Genomic DNA, 18429 nt, shown 5'->3' with positions numbered 1-18429 from the left:
CTGCTACGGGAGCCAGCACTGCTCCCACCCTTCCCCAGGTGGTCTCTGAAGACTTCATGAACAGGAAGAGAACACCTAGAGAATCAATAACTACCTGAACAGTCATAGGTACCCTACGTGGCCCCCTAGAGGCTTAATGCTTTTTAAAGCTGACACGGCAAGTTGATGGTAAGTCAATGAAGGTCATTAGCTTGGAAGAATTTCTAAATTAGGATTCTCTGTAGGGAAAGAAAATACAGTGATAACAAAATAACAATCCATATTTTGCTTTTCCACAAGGAGGGCAAAGTAACAGCAGCAGCAGCAGCTCCTGATTGCAAAGACCCAGAAGTGGTACCCACACCAGGAGCAGAGGAATGTTTGCAAGGTGCAGGGTGCATATCAGAGTCTTAAGCACAAAGTAGGGGGCCTCAAGGCAGGTCAGTTCCAACTCAAGTTCTCCCCACTCATCCCACAAATCTAGCTATAGTCAACCCATAGGATTGATGCTTGCAGGGGGAGAAGAGTAATTGGTACAATCAGCAATTAAGAACCAATGTCCCCTTTGTCAGTTCTTATGCTTGCCTAACTAAGCTCATGTATTCCTATTTACATTTAGGCTTATCTCAATAAGCATAATTAAATTTTTAGCATGTATGTTTATATTTCTCATATGTTTTATTTCCCAAAGGATCCATATAATGACATCAGGCACTCAAATAGTTATCTCTTATAACAGATCCAGTGAGAAGTTACTCTAATGTCTCTTTCTGACTACCAACATTAGCCTCCGTTTACCAGTTTACTTTTTTTATATGTTTAATTTTTTTTTTAGAGACAAGGTCGTGCTATATTACCCAGGCTGGTCTCAAGCTCCTGACCTCAAGTGATCTTCCTGCCTCAGCCTCCTGAGTAGCCCAAGCCACCATGCCCAGCTAGCCTCTGTTAACCTTTAATCAGAGGTTGACAAACTGTAGCCCTGAAAAGATGCCTGTCTGTGTAAATAAAACTTTATTGGAACACAACAACACCATTTGTTTACAAATTGTCTAAAGCTGCTTTCAACTACAAGGGCAGAGTTGGGTTGTTGCAACACAGACCATACGGCCCACAAACCCGAAAATATTTACTCTCTAGCCCTTGACAGAATAAGTTTGCTGACCCCTGACCTTTAACTATGACAACTCCTTGTGTTGAGGGCAAAGGTAAGTGGGATGGGTTTAGTATAATCAAATCAGGACTTAAGAGTGACTTAGAAAAAGGAACTGCTGCTTGCACGTTCGCAACAATTTGCCACAGAAATAGTCCTAGAAGATGCCATTCTGCATGTTGAAAGGAGTCCTTCTGGCCTAGCTTTCTTTCCTCTTTTTCCTAGGGGTGGGAAGAGACCTTAGAGGTCATCCAATTCAATCTCTTTTACTTCAAATGGATTTTCATCCCTGGTAATTGTCTTCGTTCACAGAAATTTTATCCAAGAAATGTCTGCTGGGATGGTATTATATTTGGCAGGGATGGACAGCATTTGTATTCCACAGCACATCTCTGAAGAGCCTCCTAGGGCTGGAACATCCAAGTTCCCAGAAATATCCTCTCTCCTGCAAAAAATTGGGCCTGCACGTCCCCTGCTCCCACCTTGAATCTCAGCCAGGCTGCGTTGTAAAGCCATCCATTTCATGGCATTTCCAAACATTGGCTACTGCTATTCTCTCTCCTGCAACAGCGGGCATCTTATGTGTCCACTCATGCTTGCAAATTGCAGGGTGTCTGACAGCACGCCATGCAAGCAGCTGATTAAGGGCCCTCGAGTCATCACATTCCATGAATTCAAGTAAAGGTCCTGCTCAGGCTGCCCCATAGGCCAAAGCCCAACTTTCAGTGAGTTGGTTCATTCCTCGTGCCTCAGGATCATCAATCATAAAACACTCAGGTCACTGCCCTCAAAGAACAATCAAGAGGACTTTCGAAAAATGGCAAATCCACACAAGCCATTTAACAAGGTTTAGCAGGGGCCGGTGTAAAGGATGCTACTTGTTACCAAGACAACTGTGATTCTCCCAAATAGTTTGCAAAAATCTTCAACAAAATATTCTTTGGGACAAAATGGTTTTATTTTTCATCTTTCCAGCTAAGACCTCAATTATAATCTTCTTAGCTAGGTCTGAAATAATGAGGTTAGAAGTAGGAGTCAAAGGTTAAGGATACTTTTTAAAAAATAACGAGGCTTTCCCTTGTCTGTCTCTTTTCTACAGCCCCTATCCCAGTAACTCACAGAGATCCCTAAATGGTTCCATACAAGCTCATGCACAGTCCCTCATCCCACCCCATAAGTCACTGCCAAGCTGTCTCACCAGTCAATGGGAGGGCTTCAGCTAAGGCAGTTCCTGCTTGCAAGGCCACAACTTTGCAAGAGGCATACAGACAAGAACCGTGCAGTTCACACAGGAGGCCTATGGGGACAGATGCAATTAGACCACGCATGGGCTAAGGAGGCTTGGGCCAGGCTCAAATAGCAGAGGGGGTGACAAGGTGGAGAAAAGAGGAAAGGGTCAGGGGCAAGAAAACAGGCCATTGATTCATTACCTGCGTGGCATCAGTAAGGCCGCCATACAGGCATCCGCTTACGGTTAACCCTTGGACTGGTTTGCAGGGACGTCAGGGCAGCAAATAAGACTGCGGGGCTCAGGAATTTACCCTTGCACGTCCTCTCACCTAAAATCAAAGAATCTGCTGTAAGAGGGGCCACCCTCTCTCATCTGACTGCGCTACATTTCCTCTCAGACAGGCTTCCGCCAGCGGAACGCCTCCCCACACACATCCCCCCAGGCCCCACAAATGTCCACTTGTCCTTAGCGGGGGTGACAAACCAAGGATGGACAAGAACAAATTGTTGGTGGCTTCATGTTGTTGATTATTGGTTAGGAGTTCCTGATTCCCCAACGACTGGCCATCAAAAATAAAGTGGGACGTGTGCCTCAGGAGAGGCGTGGGCCTCGCAAACCAAAAATTACTGTTCTCTTTCTCTTACTAAAGTGGGGCCCAAGTGACCAGCCAGTGGGGTTGGAGGACAGGGTCAGCACTTGCTCCAAAATAACCTGATTGGATGCTGCTCTGATTCTCGCCTCCCTCCAAGGGCACCTGTCCCAGGTGGGAGTGCGTGGAGACTCGGGAAAGTGGGAGTGGGAGGGAGGTTGGAGGAACTCCAAAAGAGGCTTGTCAGGCACCGTCACCACACAGGCTTGCTCCTCTGCAGGGATCACAGGTGCAGGCTGAAGAAATGAATATGCAAGTCACCCTTTCTCGCCCATATGGAGCCTACATGACCTTCCTCAGTCTGGGGACTGGCCTATTCTTGACACGAAGCAGGAAGGACATGAGTGTGGGGAGACAGGGGTCATTGAGGTTGAAAGCTGATTGACTCACAGTCTTCCTCTCCTGAGGGTCCCATTCTCAGTGCTTCAAACCCTTTGTTCCCGCAGAAGACCTCTGATAGGAAGAAACACGTGAGGAGAGCAGCCTATCCATAAAGGGCTCCCCTGGGGAACTCTGACACCAAACATAGAACCCATTTTAAAAGAAACCTAATTTAGATAGATAAGACTCCTATGTCAGCTACATCATTTAAATTATTTTTATATTACCGTGACTATTTCACAAGCACTTTTTAAAAATAGCTTCTTTAATAATACTGCAATTAATAAAATTAAAGATTGCTTTGTGAAAACTAGAAAAAAAAATTAGTTAGACTGTGTATGAGGGCCCATCATCATGGATTGTGTTCCCTGGCTGCAGGGACATTTCCTTAATCTTTCTCCTAACCAGGCTTACACCTAGACCCCAGGAGTCATGAAGTCAAAGCTTTTGCAGTTGTGACGGTCCCTAGAAGTCATGTTTGGGGCACCTAGGCCTCTTGCTGTGGGATATGGCCTCAGGGGAAGGGGAAATCCACGCAGGGACCTTTATTATCCTAGAGCCAAGTGGAACCAGAGACGACTACCCAGCTACATTGCAGGCAAGGTCATTTGGGGCAGGGGATCACCCAGCCTTCTGTCCCCACCTTGTCTCTCTTCCCATCCCACTGCCAGCCCACACTAGCTTGCCCATGCTGTTCAGATGCCTGTCTCTCTCCTTCAAATCCAGCACTGCCCGAATTGCTGCTCAGACCCTCCACTACCCATTTGATGCGCTCAGCCACAGATGCCAGTAAATAAGAATCAGCAGGACACTCTGACCCAGCTGCCTTGCCCATCCCAGCACCTCAGGGCTTTTATCCCATTTGGCCCTGGACTTCTGAGAGTTAGAAGTTACCCAAAGCCCAGGAAGTTCAATGGTGTGATTGCCCGCACAGTGCATGTGCCCTCATAGATGGGCATCAAGTCACAGGTGCGTCTGGGGCAGACAGGACGAGACATAATGGGAAGAGAGGATACTCAAGAAAAAACAAAGGTTAAAAGCAAAGAGCAAAGATTTATAAAGAGGGGGAGAGAAACTAGAGCCTCTGCGGGAAGAAAGCAATCAATATGCATGAAGAGGCAAGTTAATTAAATATGGATAATGCAATCGGTGCACACAGACATCCCGGAGAAGAAAGAGAAAAGCAAAGGCAATACTCACTGTCTTTGGCCAGTCCTCATGGCCTCAGGGTCTTTGCTAACTGGGTGGTCAGAGAGGCTGCGGGTTAAGGCGCTCTGGGGAAAAAGTAGATCTTTCTTTTAGCAGTCAAATCCTCGGCGAGTGAAGGGCATGTGTGCATGAACACATAGGCACGCACACACACATATACACACACAGGCATGCACAACACACCTCCCACCACTTGAGCCAGGCAGCAAGCGGCCCCGCTGAAAGCTCTTCTCTCTGCTTGTCACATCCAGTAAATACTGAAGCAGCCTACACCCAGCGGGCGGCGGCTCAGCTCCCGGGCACGGTCTGCACGCCCATCCTCATTGGCAGGATGCAGAAAGTGCCCCTGAGCCGAGCTCAGCCTCACTAACCTGAAGCTCCTCTGGCTGCAGCTCAGGGAGAAGTCCCCACAGCCCACAGCTGCCTCCCTCTGCACCCAGAGGCTGTGCGGGGGGCAGCAAAGAATAGGTATTAACTCTTTCCAGTCACCAGTGAGCTGAAAATCAAGTGTCCAGGGGGCCCTCTTCTAATGAGCCCTGCTGCTGGCTGAAGGTTGGCTGCTGCACTGGCAGTGGAGAGCGTAAAGATCTTGCCCCAGACAGCTGCTGACAGCAGGAGCCACTCCAAATCAAATCTCCTAATGAGTCAGGAGGAGGGGGGCTGTCTTGCTGGGTGTGATGTGATGTGATAAATGCAGAGAGCAAGAAAGCTACAGGGCAGGTCACACATCTAAATTCCACCCCCTTTCTCCAAATTTCTATTGTGCTGCACTACCAAGCCAAACCACACAGCCCTGAAATCACCCTCTCTGCCACATCTCAGCTGTGCCCCTTACTCTACAGAGGCATTTCTCCCCCAGCTCATCTCCACTCCCATCCTAACCAGCACCAACCACACCACTCCCTACTTCTTAATGAGAAATTTCCACCTCCTCTGCCTTCCCAAACATGCATATTTCCAACTCTATGCTCCTGCCTCTCACCTGGTTTTTCCTACAGTAGAAACTCACCTCTCTCCCTCATCCATCACCTAGCAACTTCCCCCTACTTGCATTTGTTATGGAGTGAGACTTTCTCCTTTGTTCTGCCCGATCTACACATGATCCCTATTTTTCTGTCTTTTCCATTTTTTTTTTCTTCCAAACCTCCTTACCCACATGGGTCTTCACGCTGCCTTCTTCAGTTCCAGAAGGAGGACTCTCTTCCTGCTTGCCCTAGTGTAGTGGGTCTCCAAGCATGGTCCCTGGACCAGCAGCGTCAGCATCACCTGAGAAGTATCAGAAATGCAAATGTTCAGGCCCCACCCCTAGACCTACAGAATCAGAAACTCTGGGGACAGTAATCAGCCTTCCAGGTGACTCTGATGCATGCTAAAGTTTGCAAACCGCTGCCCTGGGAGAAAGCTTGTCTTCTCATTATGCTCTAGGTCCCTAAGGCTGAGTCTATACTCCCTCTCAGGAACTAGCTCTAAAGACACATAGCCTTAGCTGCAAACCATTTCTGAAACCCAGAAGGCAGCAGAAATCTCAACAGAAAGTGATGGCTTTATCATAATGGAAATGAATTCCATTTTTTCATCCTTTTTAAATGTATAAAGCATTTTCATGTATTGTCACTCAACAATCCTATGCCATCGTCACAGAGGGTATTATTATTATTCCCATGTTACAGATGAAAAAACCGAGGCCAGAAAAGGTGATGTACCTTTATCAAAGTGACGCAACGTACCAGAGGAGGCACAAGGACCAGAAATGGAGCCTCATGACTCTAACAGCAGAGCTCTTTCTACTGTATCATACCAGGACCCAGTCTTTCTGGGCAGATCTATTGGTGCATAACCTGAATTCTCTCAGTGAAATGATTCTGCTGCAACTGCTCACTGCCTGATGATAAGATGAAATAAAAATTCTGATGCTGCCTCCACAGTGACTCATTGTCTCTTTCTGATATCGTCCACAGTGCCCCTCTATTAAAGAAAGGGAACTTTGTGTTATAAAATGAGAGGCAAAAGAAAAGTTTCTCATTTCTTATTACCCCTTTCTTGAACCCTGTTGCTAATTGGGGTTTAGAACTTCAGCAGAAAGAGAACCCTTCATTTCTGGACATTTTCTTGGTACGCTGCACCCTAAGAAACTGGTACACAGATAAACTGATGAATAAAAGCCCATTGATAAGCACTCCCCTAATTCAAGGTATGTTTCTAGAATAAGGTGAATCCACATAGCTAATGTTTAATGAGCAGTTAGTATGTGCCAGACACTATGCCAAACATTGCTTTGAGTTATCTATTTAATTTTCAGAACAAATTTACAAAGCCAACACCTTTATCACCCCTCTTTTACAGATGGAGAAACAGAGACATGTCATTTAAAAGTGGCAGAGCTAGTATCTAGCACCAAACCTGATGCTTCCAGCCTCTGCTCTGCTCCTCACTTTAACACAAACGTAGTGCCATCATAGGACACTTCCTACCAGCACTAAAACAGTAGAACAAAGGTCTCCTCCAAATCTCTTACTGCCCAGGCCACTATCCAGGGGGTAAAGGCCCTGAGGAAAGAGAGCAGGGCTGCAAATGGGCCTGAGTCACAAGTGGAAGCTAATCAATATTAACCAGGCATCAGAATCTTCAATTAGCCTTTGGAGAAATAATATAGTCATAGGAAGTCAATAAGTCCAATGTTTAAAAAGAGCTATAGTAAACAAGAAAAATGTAAAAGAAGTAACAGGACTATAAAGAGCAGAAGGAAAAAAAGTGTGTGGACATGAATAATACAAGGAAACAGAACATTCAAACTAGTCCAAACTTTTTTTTTTTCTAACCAAAACACTCCTAAATGCCAAGGAGTAATCACAGAGGACCACAGTTTGAGAAGCACAGACCTAGCGCAGGCCCCTCTCACAAGAGGACACCAGCATAATCTTCCAAAGAGGCCAGTGCATAATTTCAAGGAGAATTAAGCTGAACCTAAAGTTAAGCATTCTAGCATTGTCTTCTTTCCTGAAATAAATAAACAGAAAAGGCAAGCAGGGTTAAGTGCTCGTGAGAAAGGAATTCATCACCTTGGACTCTGTAGTCCCCAGGCTTAGCGCTCTGCCCCAGGAATGTAGAGCTCTGGGTTCTTTTCTGGCTACTGCTCCTGACTTGCTAGCTGGAGTTGGCACAGGACATCTCAACTGGCCACAACTCACGTCTCTTACAGGAACACAGTGATTGCAAGCCCCGCTCCTGCCTCTGGGCTGTCCTGCCCCCCTCTGCACTTCCCAGTCTATACTCACTTGCCTTGGGAAGCCCTGCCCTCTCCAGGCACCCACCACTCCTCTCCAGAATCATGCTTCAATCTTGCCTCTTCAGCTCTAGGCTGCTTTTCCAGAGGTTTGCTGGACAGCTCCTCACATCTCAGACCCTGCACGCTATACTGGCTCTAAATAGACCCTGCATGCCGTACTGTCTCTAAACAACTACCTTCCCACATCCTCCTTTCCTGCTGGGCTCCCTGTGTTTGCTTGTGACATTACTCTGCCCAAGTCCCACAAGGGACCCTAACCGTAACCCTAACCCCAACAAGTACAGACATTTCTGCCTTCTTTTTCTCCATTCCCCTTCCTAAATTGGTTTTTAAATCTTGTCATATTTTTGAAATATTTCTCAACTTCATTCCCTCCCATCCATTGATGTTGACATATGAGAGGTTATTCAACCCCCAGCACCTGCACAATCCCCTGCCCTCTCTTAAATAACTGATCTCCCTGCCGTCATTTCTTTCTCTGTCTGCCCACAAACCTTGCCCACTACACTACTGCTGGAGTACCACTGAACAGATACCATAAAGTGGATCATCTGTGCAATCATCTTTGATGGGCCCCAAATCTAATATCCAAATGACTCCTTGTCCTGCCTGACAATGAGTTTGTCCCGTTTGCTTATCCCAGTTTTCTATCCCACACATACACATGATTCCTCTGCTGTCCCTTCTGCCCAGAATGTCCTCACCCTTGATCTGCCTGTTAACTCTCAGCTTCTTCCCTAAACCTATTACTTCAAGCTAAAAATTCTCCTTTCCAAACCTTTTTCAGAATTCTCCCAATCAGAAGGAACCCCCTCCATCCCAATAGCACCACCTTGCTGTAAGGCTCTCTGACAGCCCACATCACAGGCATAGTTTATTCTTGAGATTTATGTTTTATGATCTTCTCAATTGACTGTGTGCTCCAAAAAGACAGACTCTTTTACTTACTGCCCTTACTATTAATTCTCATTGCCTTGCAGAGAGCAGGTGTTGAGTAAATGTCGGCTAAATTTGATTTCGAGTTCATGAACAAAATCTGAAAAATCACAAGGATTCTTTATGGCAGAAACACGTTAGACTTCTGCAGCCTTCTGGTCAAGACTGAAGTCAACAGAATGCTAATGACACTCAGGGTCAGCTGCACAGGTATGTAAGGCATTTGCAAACTAACCCAATAGCCGGGTCAGAGCAGGGTGGAATTCATCAAGAGCAGAAGGAGCACCTGGCATTGTCACACAGGCCATGAGAATGTAATTAAATTGAAGATAAAGGGAGCTTAAATCTGCAATATAATATTTTAAAAAGCCACGAGAGTGGAAGAGGAGGTTTATTGCCAAATGCCCCTGTGTGTTTATCTAACCAACATACCACCTAGGATAATACCGCATTTAAAGCTTTTAATAAAACAGTCATTTGGATATTAGATTTGAATTCTGGTCAGCATGCTAAAGCTCTTCCGTAAATCTTTTAAAAGCAATTTCCACCTCGTAGCTTCCTAGTAACAGTAGAAACATGAATCAACATATGCTGCATTGATTTAGGGTTTCCATGGAGACCGGAAGGACACAGGGAAGGGCAGGACAGAAGGAGGCCACTTGGCCCAAAATTCTACTTTAAAAAATGCATCTCGATCTCATTCCTCTGAGCATTAGCAGCCTCATTTCCTGTTCATCAGTTCAAGCATCCACATATTTAATTTGTAATAATGCTGCTCAGCTCCTCATAAGGAACATCAGAGGGGACATGGAGAAAAGTCAGCAGTTAAAGCTGTGTGCCCATGAGGTTTGCAAAGAAAACCAAGAAGTACAGGATTTGGAATCAGAAGAAAGGGCCTTTGGTACTAACTCTGCTATTAACTAGCTCCATGACACTAACTACTTCTACTAGCTCTGTGATCACCAACTAACATCACCAAGACATTTCAACTTCAATTTCCTCATCTGTAAAACACAAATTAACACACCTGCCCAGTCTATTTTTCAGGGTGATTATATGCAAAGAAATGAGAAAGTGTGGGGGGGAAATGCCCCGTAAATTCCAGTACATCACACCCTATTATTATATTTGAAGATGATTTTGGCTTCCCTTTAAATGGGATTTTGCCAGTGAGCAAGGAGATGAAAAAAAAAAAAAAAAAAAAGAGATTCCTGATTTACTGCAGAGTAGACTGACTGGAAAAGAAAGTATGGTGGATTTGACAGCCCTGAGCTTCAACCCCAACTCCATAATTTTCCAGATTAAGGGCAGATCCAGAATTGTGGGCAAACTACTCGCCCTCTCTGAGTATCATTTTTATCGTGGGTAAAATGAAGATAATAACAATAGCAATGTCATAGTCTTGTTATAAGGATTGAATATGATAATGTAATGGAGTCTTCACCACAATTCTTGACAAATGTCAAATAGCTGTTCTGTGTGAGCCACTTTTATCATTATTCGTAGTCTTTTCAACTATATTTTATCATCTGTAAAATGGGAATTAAATTTCCTGGTACTTCCTCATTTTACGTAGAGGATTACTTAGATGTCTGTTCAGCTATTTAATAAGCTGTTTGGGGAAAGGTGCTATATAAATAGAATGTCATTATTTAAAGATTCATTTTTTGCCACCTGCTCACCAAGGTGAGACAAAAATGTATAAGATAGCACATCTGTAATGATTCTTGAGCTGCTCAATGGCTGGGGGTTACGTAAGTCTGTGTTACCTTTCTCATTTCCTTTTGTTCCTCTTGAGCATTCATTGTCTCCTCACTGCTCACTGCAGGGTTTTCCTCTTGCCAGCCTCTTTTCTTTATTCACTATCTTTATACTCCCCCTTCTAAGTGTGTCTAGAAAGAAATTTCAAAGTTAAATTTTGGAGGCTTTGGTATCTAACCCTGCAATTCTTCCTTATGTCTCCTGAAATGAAATGGTATAGCAACAGCAAGGAAAATGAAACAACATCAGGAGACGTTAGAGGATTACACAGTGCTCCCTCACAGACAATGGCCATCGGGTTTAAAAATAAAGCTTAAGAAACACCTCAGCCAAATGTAATACATGGACTTTGTGTTAAACCCTGATTCAAATGTAAAATTTTAAAAATAATTCAGTGCAGTTGAGAAAATCTAAACACTGATTGGATATTTAATGGTATTAAGATATTATTGTTAATTTTTAGTGCAATTTTGATATTGAGGTTTTTTTAAGAGACCTTATCTTTTAGAGGTATACTCTGAAATATTATAGTTGAAATGATATGCCATCAGTGAACTACTTCAACATCATCTTGGGTGGGAGGCTGGGTGGTAGGTACTACCACCCAGGGACTCACTGTTCTGTTCTCCTGACATGTGTATATTTGAAATTGTGCCTAGAATGTGTAGCTTCGGTTTATAAGCCAGTAAAGTGCAACAATACTGAAATACAGAAGGAGGAGACTATTTGAATGGAACTTGATTTTCTGTACATTTTCCACTGTAAGTTTTTCTCACCTTGAATAAATCTATTTTAAGAAAAATCTATTATTTTATGCCTAAGGAGCAGGCGCTAAAATTCACAGAGGTTTAGAGTGGGTATAGCTCCTAGACATCACCTACAGAAACTAAACTTTGAAGACTTTGTCCAATGTCGCATTTCTTAGAGGCATGGCCAGGACTCCGACTCAGAGTTCCCGGGTGGAATCCAGCCACATCCTTTATTCCCACTGCTGAGCTGCCTATCTACACATGCAGAATCCAGGGCCATATGTTAATACTGGACAAGGAGACAAATGATGGCCTGTTTGCTCACCTCCCCAGCCCTTCTCTGTTCCTACTATGATAGCAACCTTAAACACTGAACTCCGGTTTTACAAATGACCTTTATAGTGACCAACTAGTTTCTGTGAGGGCAGCTGAAGGGCAAGAAGGTAGAGTGGAGAGAGAGAGCTCATGCAACACACACAACTCTTCACACCCTCACAACCTGATCTCCTTGTCCCATCAAGATCATCAAGGCCTCGGGTATGAAATACCTGGACCTCGTTTTGCTTCCTAACCCTTACTAATCTATCCATGTTACACACACTCTGACCCACTTCCAGCTGCTCTCAAATATGTCTATTTAAGGAGAATCCTTCCTCCTGTGGCCTTCCGCTTATCCTTTCCCATGGACCCTGCTTTATGAACTCTCTATCTTTATTTTCTCTTTCTCACATGTTATTCTGCACTTAACAATAACAATGTTCATCTCTTCTATTAAAAAAACAATTCCCTTTGGGAAACACGTTGGATGTTTCTCCTTTTATCAGCAAAACTGCTTGAAAGAGTCTCCTCTGCTTCCTCACTTCCTATCCCTCCTAGCTCCTTTTGCCATTTGGCTTCCATTCCCACCATTGCCCTAAAATATAGCTTCCATACTGTGAGGTCCAGTGGAAATGTTCCAGTACTTGTCTTTATGAACCTCTTTGCTGCCTTTGCCATGGTGGCCATTCATTTTTTGCACCTCTCTCCTTTGACTTCCCAACATTACACTCCCCTGGCTGCCCATCCCCTTGGTCTCCTTTGCTGGCTCCTCCTACTCCTCCTCTGTCCACTCCATAAACACCGTTATTTTCCTTCCTCTCTAATTTTAGCTTCCTGCTCCTCTCACTTTGCCTGCTACTTGGGCAATCTCATCCTTGCCCATAGTCCTAACTACATTGGGTATATTGACCATTTCTAAATATTTTTCTCCAACTCTAGCACCTCTCCCAACATGTAGACACCAATAGCTCCCAGTCATGTAGACTCAGATAGCCCTTGGGATGCTGAACGTACCCCTCAGATATCCTACAGGCCCAACAACTGCAAGTATATCTAAATAATGGACACATCATATTTCCATCTTTTCTTGGCCCATTTTATCTGCCACCCTCACCACGCCCACCTCCCACCCCACCCGCACCCCCTACACACACATACAAACCTTGGCTTCCTCTGGAATTGCTGATCTCAGTTTCTGGCACCACCATCCACTGAGTAACTCAAACCAGAAATAGGAAAGTAATTACAGGCAACTCCCTTTCTCTCATCTCCTGTCGACAACCAATTACCAAATCATACTGATTAAATCTTTCATAGTTTTCAAATCTGTCTCCTTCCCTCCATCCCCACTACCACTGCTCTGGCTCATGTCCTCATGGTCCTGGTTCGTGTCCTCACAGTCTCTGGTCTCCATGAGACAGCTTATTTTCTTAAATTCAGCTCCAATCTGCAGCCATAATCACCTGGTTAGTCACAAACATGACTGCATTTCCTTCTTCTCAAAATCTTTAAGCCCTCCTACTCTAGGGGTAAAGTTCCAGCTTAAGAAGGATCCTGACACACAAACTCCCCAAGGTCTGGCTACCTTGAGAGTCACCCACCACTCGCCTGGCTTGTCCTTCAGGCCCCAACAACTCTACACTTTCCGCAATCATGAGCACACATCACAGGGTTCCATGGCTTTGGGCCTCCTTTGTTTCATTTCCTCTGCCCAGAATGTCCTTGATCTGAGTCCTGCTCATCCTTAAGCTGCACTTCAGGATGACTCCTCCAAAAGCCTCACCTGAACACCTAAGTTCAGGAAGTGCCCTCTGTGCTCCTACGGCTTCCAGGCACACTTCTCTATGTCAGCACCTGGCATAGCCAGGTACCTGCAACTGTCTTCCCCTAACCAGACCCTAAGTTCATCAAGGGCAGGGAGCATGGGTTCATTCATTCATTCACTCATTTAGTCATCTGACTAACATTTAAGTGTCTCCTATGTGCCAAGCAAGGTCCCAGGCATGGGTACATTATATTCCCTACGTACATTGCCTAGGTAAAAAATGTATTTTTCATCTCTACACCTCCAAAATGTAGCACAGTCCCTGGCAACAGGAAAAGGCTCAGTTAATGTATGTTGAGCTGACATAAGCCCCCCAGCAGGTAGGTGAGGAAACTATGTTTGGTGTAGGATGCTGGCCAACAGAGACAGCGTGGAGTCACAGTGTGGCACAGGCTCCAGGGTCAGCAACAAGGGTTCAAGCTCCAACTCTGCCCTGTATGGCAGGTTCTCCTTGGCTTAGGACCTTGCCTTCTCATCTCTGAAATCAGAATTACTAAGGCAATGCCCACTTCCTGTGTTACTGCAAGAATTCAGTGAAATATATAAGTAAACATTGGATGTAAATCACTTAGGCTTACAAAAACATTAAGTCACAGGGAGAAAATCAGAGTTAGAGAAGGCAGAAGCCCCACATCCAGTGGGGAGAGGTGTGGAAGCTGCATGGACAGGACAGCAGGGCCAAAGGTGGAGAAGCAGAGGGATGTAGTTTTCAAAGCCATGGAGCTGAGAGGCAAGCATGAAGCCCTGCCACAGCTGAAATGTGGCTTTCCCTCCTATCTGTCAGTGCCAGGGTGCTGGTTATCAATCTCTTCCCCTTCTCAGATAGTAACAAAAGCTTTACCGTTTGCCATCAGAGTCTACAGCTGTGGGCAGAGAGCAGCTTCAGCATTCTCCCCCTCCTCTGAATATAAAATAAGCTCTTTCTAATCCTCCATTTTTAATGACTTCAGGCAATGGCTTTCATGTCCTCCCTCCCAGCTCCATTCTAGCCAGACACCTAGAATCACACAGCAAGGAGAATCCACAGCCATCAGACCCAGGAGTGGGGTTAAGCCACAGCAACAGGAGCAGGGAATAGTGGAGTGGAGCCTGGGACTCTGGGAACAGTTCTCCCACTGGTATCTGCTCCGAAATTCAGAGAACTGAGAACTGAGAGCACTCAGTGAGATGCCTTGCTTGCGGGCATGTGCTGGTGCACGTTAATGTCTGTGCTGGGGGCGGGAGGAGGGACGAGGGCTGTGTGGGTGAGTGCACTGTGATGCACAGAGATGCTGAGCAAATTCCCCCTGACACTTTTCCTTGAGAGACAAGGCCCTGGGAGGAATCTACCTTAAGTCACTTAGCTTTTCCAAGACCCTCTTCCTTCTAGAACCTTTTACAGATGAATTCAAAAGCCTTTGGGAAATTCCATACAGAGAACATTGACAAATTCCATGCAGAGAACACTGGCAAAGGTTCTGATGATGATGCTGATGTTTCTTGGACAATGAAAAATACCCCCAGGCACAGAGGGGAAGCAAGGAAGCATTTCTGACATCTCTAGAAATGTAGGTGTTTGGACAAAGAAGAAACCAGAAAGCACAGACAGCCTGGAATAGAATGGACAGGAAAATTGTTCAAAGCCATAAAGTCATTATATGTAACAAAACTTACATTTGTATAGCACAGTCACAAGTTGGGGTTGTGCTAAACAAATGTGAGTTTTGTTACTTATAATCACAAGTCACAAGTTGGAGTTGGGATTGAGAAAGGAAGATGGAGAACAAAAAGGACATTTGAGGCTTAGCACCTGCTAACTAGGAAGAACAGGTAAATTTCTGCACCCTTGCTCCTGGCAAGAGTGGCGGGTTTAAAGGTTCTGAAGAATCTGTTAGAGAGGAAATGGGGATGATGATACAAGGACAGGTGCTTTCACTTCTTTGGCTAAACTTCATCGAGTTTTTTTTTACCCCCCTTGAGCCTCAATTTGTTCTAGGAAGTTGGGAGAATTAAACAGCATCATGTAGGGCAAGCACCTAGTAAAGTTGTTCAGCACATCTTGACCACTGGGAGCTATCATTCCTTTCAGCTGATCCTCACAAGCTCCTTTAAAAGTGAGCCAGGCACTTGTTATTGCTCTCATTTTACAGATGAAGCTGCTCAGTGGCCCTGAGTGGAGGGCCTAGGGTAATTCACTTAATGGTCCTAGGAAGACTTAAACCCAGGACCTCCAGTATTTTTTCCACCCCAACTCTGCCTATTCAGCTCATGCTGCTGCTGACCCATGGCTGAGATCCACACTTGGAGGGGTTTTCTTAACAGAAAGATGAGGGTTTGGCTCAGCTGTCCATCCACACTCTTGCCCTGTCCTCTAAGAGCCCCTAGCAGTGGTAGCATGGCTGTTGTGACTAAGGAACCATGTTCTCCAGGTCAGAGTTCACAGACCCATGGAAGAAAGACCTTCACCTAACTGGCATGTTTCATTCACCTGGACAAAGAATAAGAGCAAGTTTTCAGATCCCCTTGTGTGTTAGAAACTATGTGGAAAAAATTTTTAAACAAAGAAGAAGCTAAAAGGAGGTGATACCCAAGGGAGGCTTACCTTAGCCTGGCCATGGTGAGATGTGAGCCACACTACATGCTCTACTCCCCACTCACTCATCAACTTTCCAATCTAACACACACTTCTTTCAGGAAACCTGCTCTAAGAATGGGGGGAGAGCAAACAGTTAATAAAGACTAGTTTACAGGAGTGAACACTCACCGAACTCTCATTCTCAAAATAATAATAGCCATCATCAGTGTAATACCATGTTGCATGTTCAGAGTTTTAACTGTAAACAAGCACTACTATGATCTCATGAATACAGTTATCTCACTCCCACTTGGCAGCACCTCCTTCATTTTCCAGGAAAACTCTAAAGTTCTTCAAATCTATAGGAACATATAATCCAGAATTAACCCAGACTTCAGGATGGGGTAAGCTTGCCTTCATTATTTCATTAGATTGTAAGCACCCCAAGGTCAGGACCTACAAACACTTGCAAGCCAGGTTCTCAGTATGTAGTTCAACAATATGTTGATATTGAGTCACCACTCACTCACATCACAGAAAGAGAAGAGCAACCCTCCTCCCAGTGATCAAAAAAAAAAAAAAGTCACTAACTAGACAGTGCTGAGAAGGACCCATTTAGCTGATGCCATGGACTCTTCAGTCCCTGTAGGAGGTAACTGTGCCCTCAACTCACTGCTTAGAAATTGGTGACCTCCAAATTTAATCTCCCTCTAACTCATTGTGATTGTGAGTTCTTCTGCATCGGAATGTGTCACCAACGCTAGTCACCAGCAACACGAAAGACCTGCACATGTACTGGAAACAAAACAGATTCTGTGTGCAGCCAGACTGCTGTGCAAGCAACCCATTTAAAACAACAGCAGAAAAAGACATGAATGAAACTAAAAATAAAGAGACAGTGTTATCGTCCAGATATCAACCTACAATATTTTCAGAGCCCCCTAAGGGAGCTGAGAGAAGAAACAGGATCACCTTTGAACAGAAAGTAGGTTTTAGGGGACCTGAGGAGTTGGGGTTGAGGAAGGAGGATGGAGAACAAAAAGGACATTTGAGGCTTAGCACCTGCTAACTGGGAAGAACACATATTTCTACACCCTTGCTCCTGGCAGGGGTGGCGGGCTTAATAGCTGTGAGGAGTCAGAGAGTAAATGGGGACAATGACAGGAGGCCAGAACCTTTTCTGCCCTGCAATGTCCTGCACCTCTCAGCAAGACTTATAGCCCGGGCTGACCTGCCCAGGGACCCACTCAGGACCTGCTGGAAGCAGCTGCTCTCTCTTACCTGCCTGGCGGTGGGTAGCGCAGCTGGGAAGGTGTGGCTGGTGTGGTCCCCAGCTGGGCATGGTTCAGTGAGGCCCTGAGTGACAGTCAGCCACCTCCTCCTGGCACCTGGGAGAGGGTGGCAGAGGGCGGCCCACTTCACCCAGCGCCCCTAGAATAGCGGCTGCAACATGCTGCTCCCGCCGGCTCCGCTCCTCTCCAGGCTCTGCATCTCATGAAAAGGGAAAGAGCGAGTGAGCGGCAGGGGAGGGGGTGGGGAAGTAGAGGGAGGGGAGAGGGGCACTCTGACAGATGATGCGCACTGCCACGCAGAGTTGGGGGAGGACCACAGGCTCCAGCAGGATGGCACTGCCTGTGTGGCTCTCCCGCTCCCAGCTCACTCACGGGCAGCTGCCTCCGAGGGGCTGGTGGCTCTCCAGAATTCAGGGAGAGGCAGAGCTCAGAGGGGATGGCAGAGGGGGAGGTGAAGGAGGGAGAAGATCACCTGGGACACAAGGAAGTGAAGCAGGGTAACTGGTTTGTGGGAGAAAAGATAACCTGCTTTTGCTCAAAAACATTCCAGGGTGAAAGTGGTTGCTTTATGAGAGATGATGAAGGGGGAAAGATAAAGCCCTATATTCCTGGTCTGGCTTCAAGGTTGTCGCTCTCCTTTCATAACCAACAAGGCCACTTTTGATTAGGATTTCAGCAATGGCTAAGGCAATTTATATCACGCACAGCTCCAACTTTCTCAAAGAGGCAAAAAAAAAAAAAAAAAAAAAGACATGAAAGAGTGTAATGCATGAAATGTTCTGTGTCATTTGTCACCTTCTGCTGCAAACAAGCCTGACTGTCCCCTCGACCACCTGCCCATCCTGTGGCCAGGGGGTCATGGTGTCAAGAACAGGAGCAAGAGGGAGCATCGTGGAGAAATGGAGAGAATGTGATGCTTCTATCTGTAAAGGTCCATTTGGAGAGTCAGGACAAAACCTCCAGGACAGCTTGGGCCAGAGCCCAGAGCAGCTTTGGAATGGAGAGGTGACCCTTCCCATGGATCCCACGGTCTCCTGGACCTGCCATGCATATGAGGCAGGTTCACTGCACAGGCCCGGGGCTTACAGTCACCAGCTCTATTTACAACC

The 18429-nt window shown here is 45.6% G+C and overlaps 1 protein-coding gene across 5 annotated transcripts in view; it reads right to left on the bottom strand.

Annotated features, from left to right (window-relative positions):
- RGS8 (regulator of G protein signaling 8) overlaps positions 1-17543 on the bottom strand; it is a 42599-nt gene extending 25056 nt beyond the window's left edge. The window contains exons 1-4 of one of the 5 annotated variants that reach the window (XM_007989268.3): positions 17310-17543; positions 5752-5865; positions 4591-4664; positions 2560-2688 (exon numbers count right to left, since the gene is read on the bottom strand). In XM_007989268.3, the coding sequence (XP_007987459.1) occupies positions 2560-2585 (26 nt within the window). In that variant the 5' untranslated portion in view covers positions 2586-2688; positions 4591-4664; positions 5752-5865; positions 17310-17543. Of the gene's footprint in view, positions 1-2559; positions 2689-4590; positions 4943-4970; positions 5174-5751; positions 5866-17309 lie in introns of those variants that run through there. The other 4 variants (XM_007989265.3, XM_037985851.2, XM_073011707.1 and 1 more) reach the window with 4 other exon arrangements.
- Positions 17544-18429: the final 886 nt, after the last annotated feature.

Source organism: Chlorocebus sabaeus, chromosome 25 (assembly GCF_047675955.1).
Source record: "Chlorocebus sabaeus isolate Y175 chromosome 25, mChlSab1.0.hap1, whole genome shotgun sequence".
NCBI lineage: Eukaryota > Metazoa > Chordata > Mammalia > Primates > Cercopithecidae > Chlorocebus > Chlorocebus sabaeus.
This window is presented reverse-complemented; position numbering and strand designations above follow the sequence as displayed.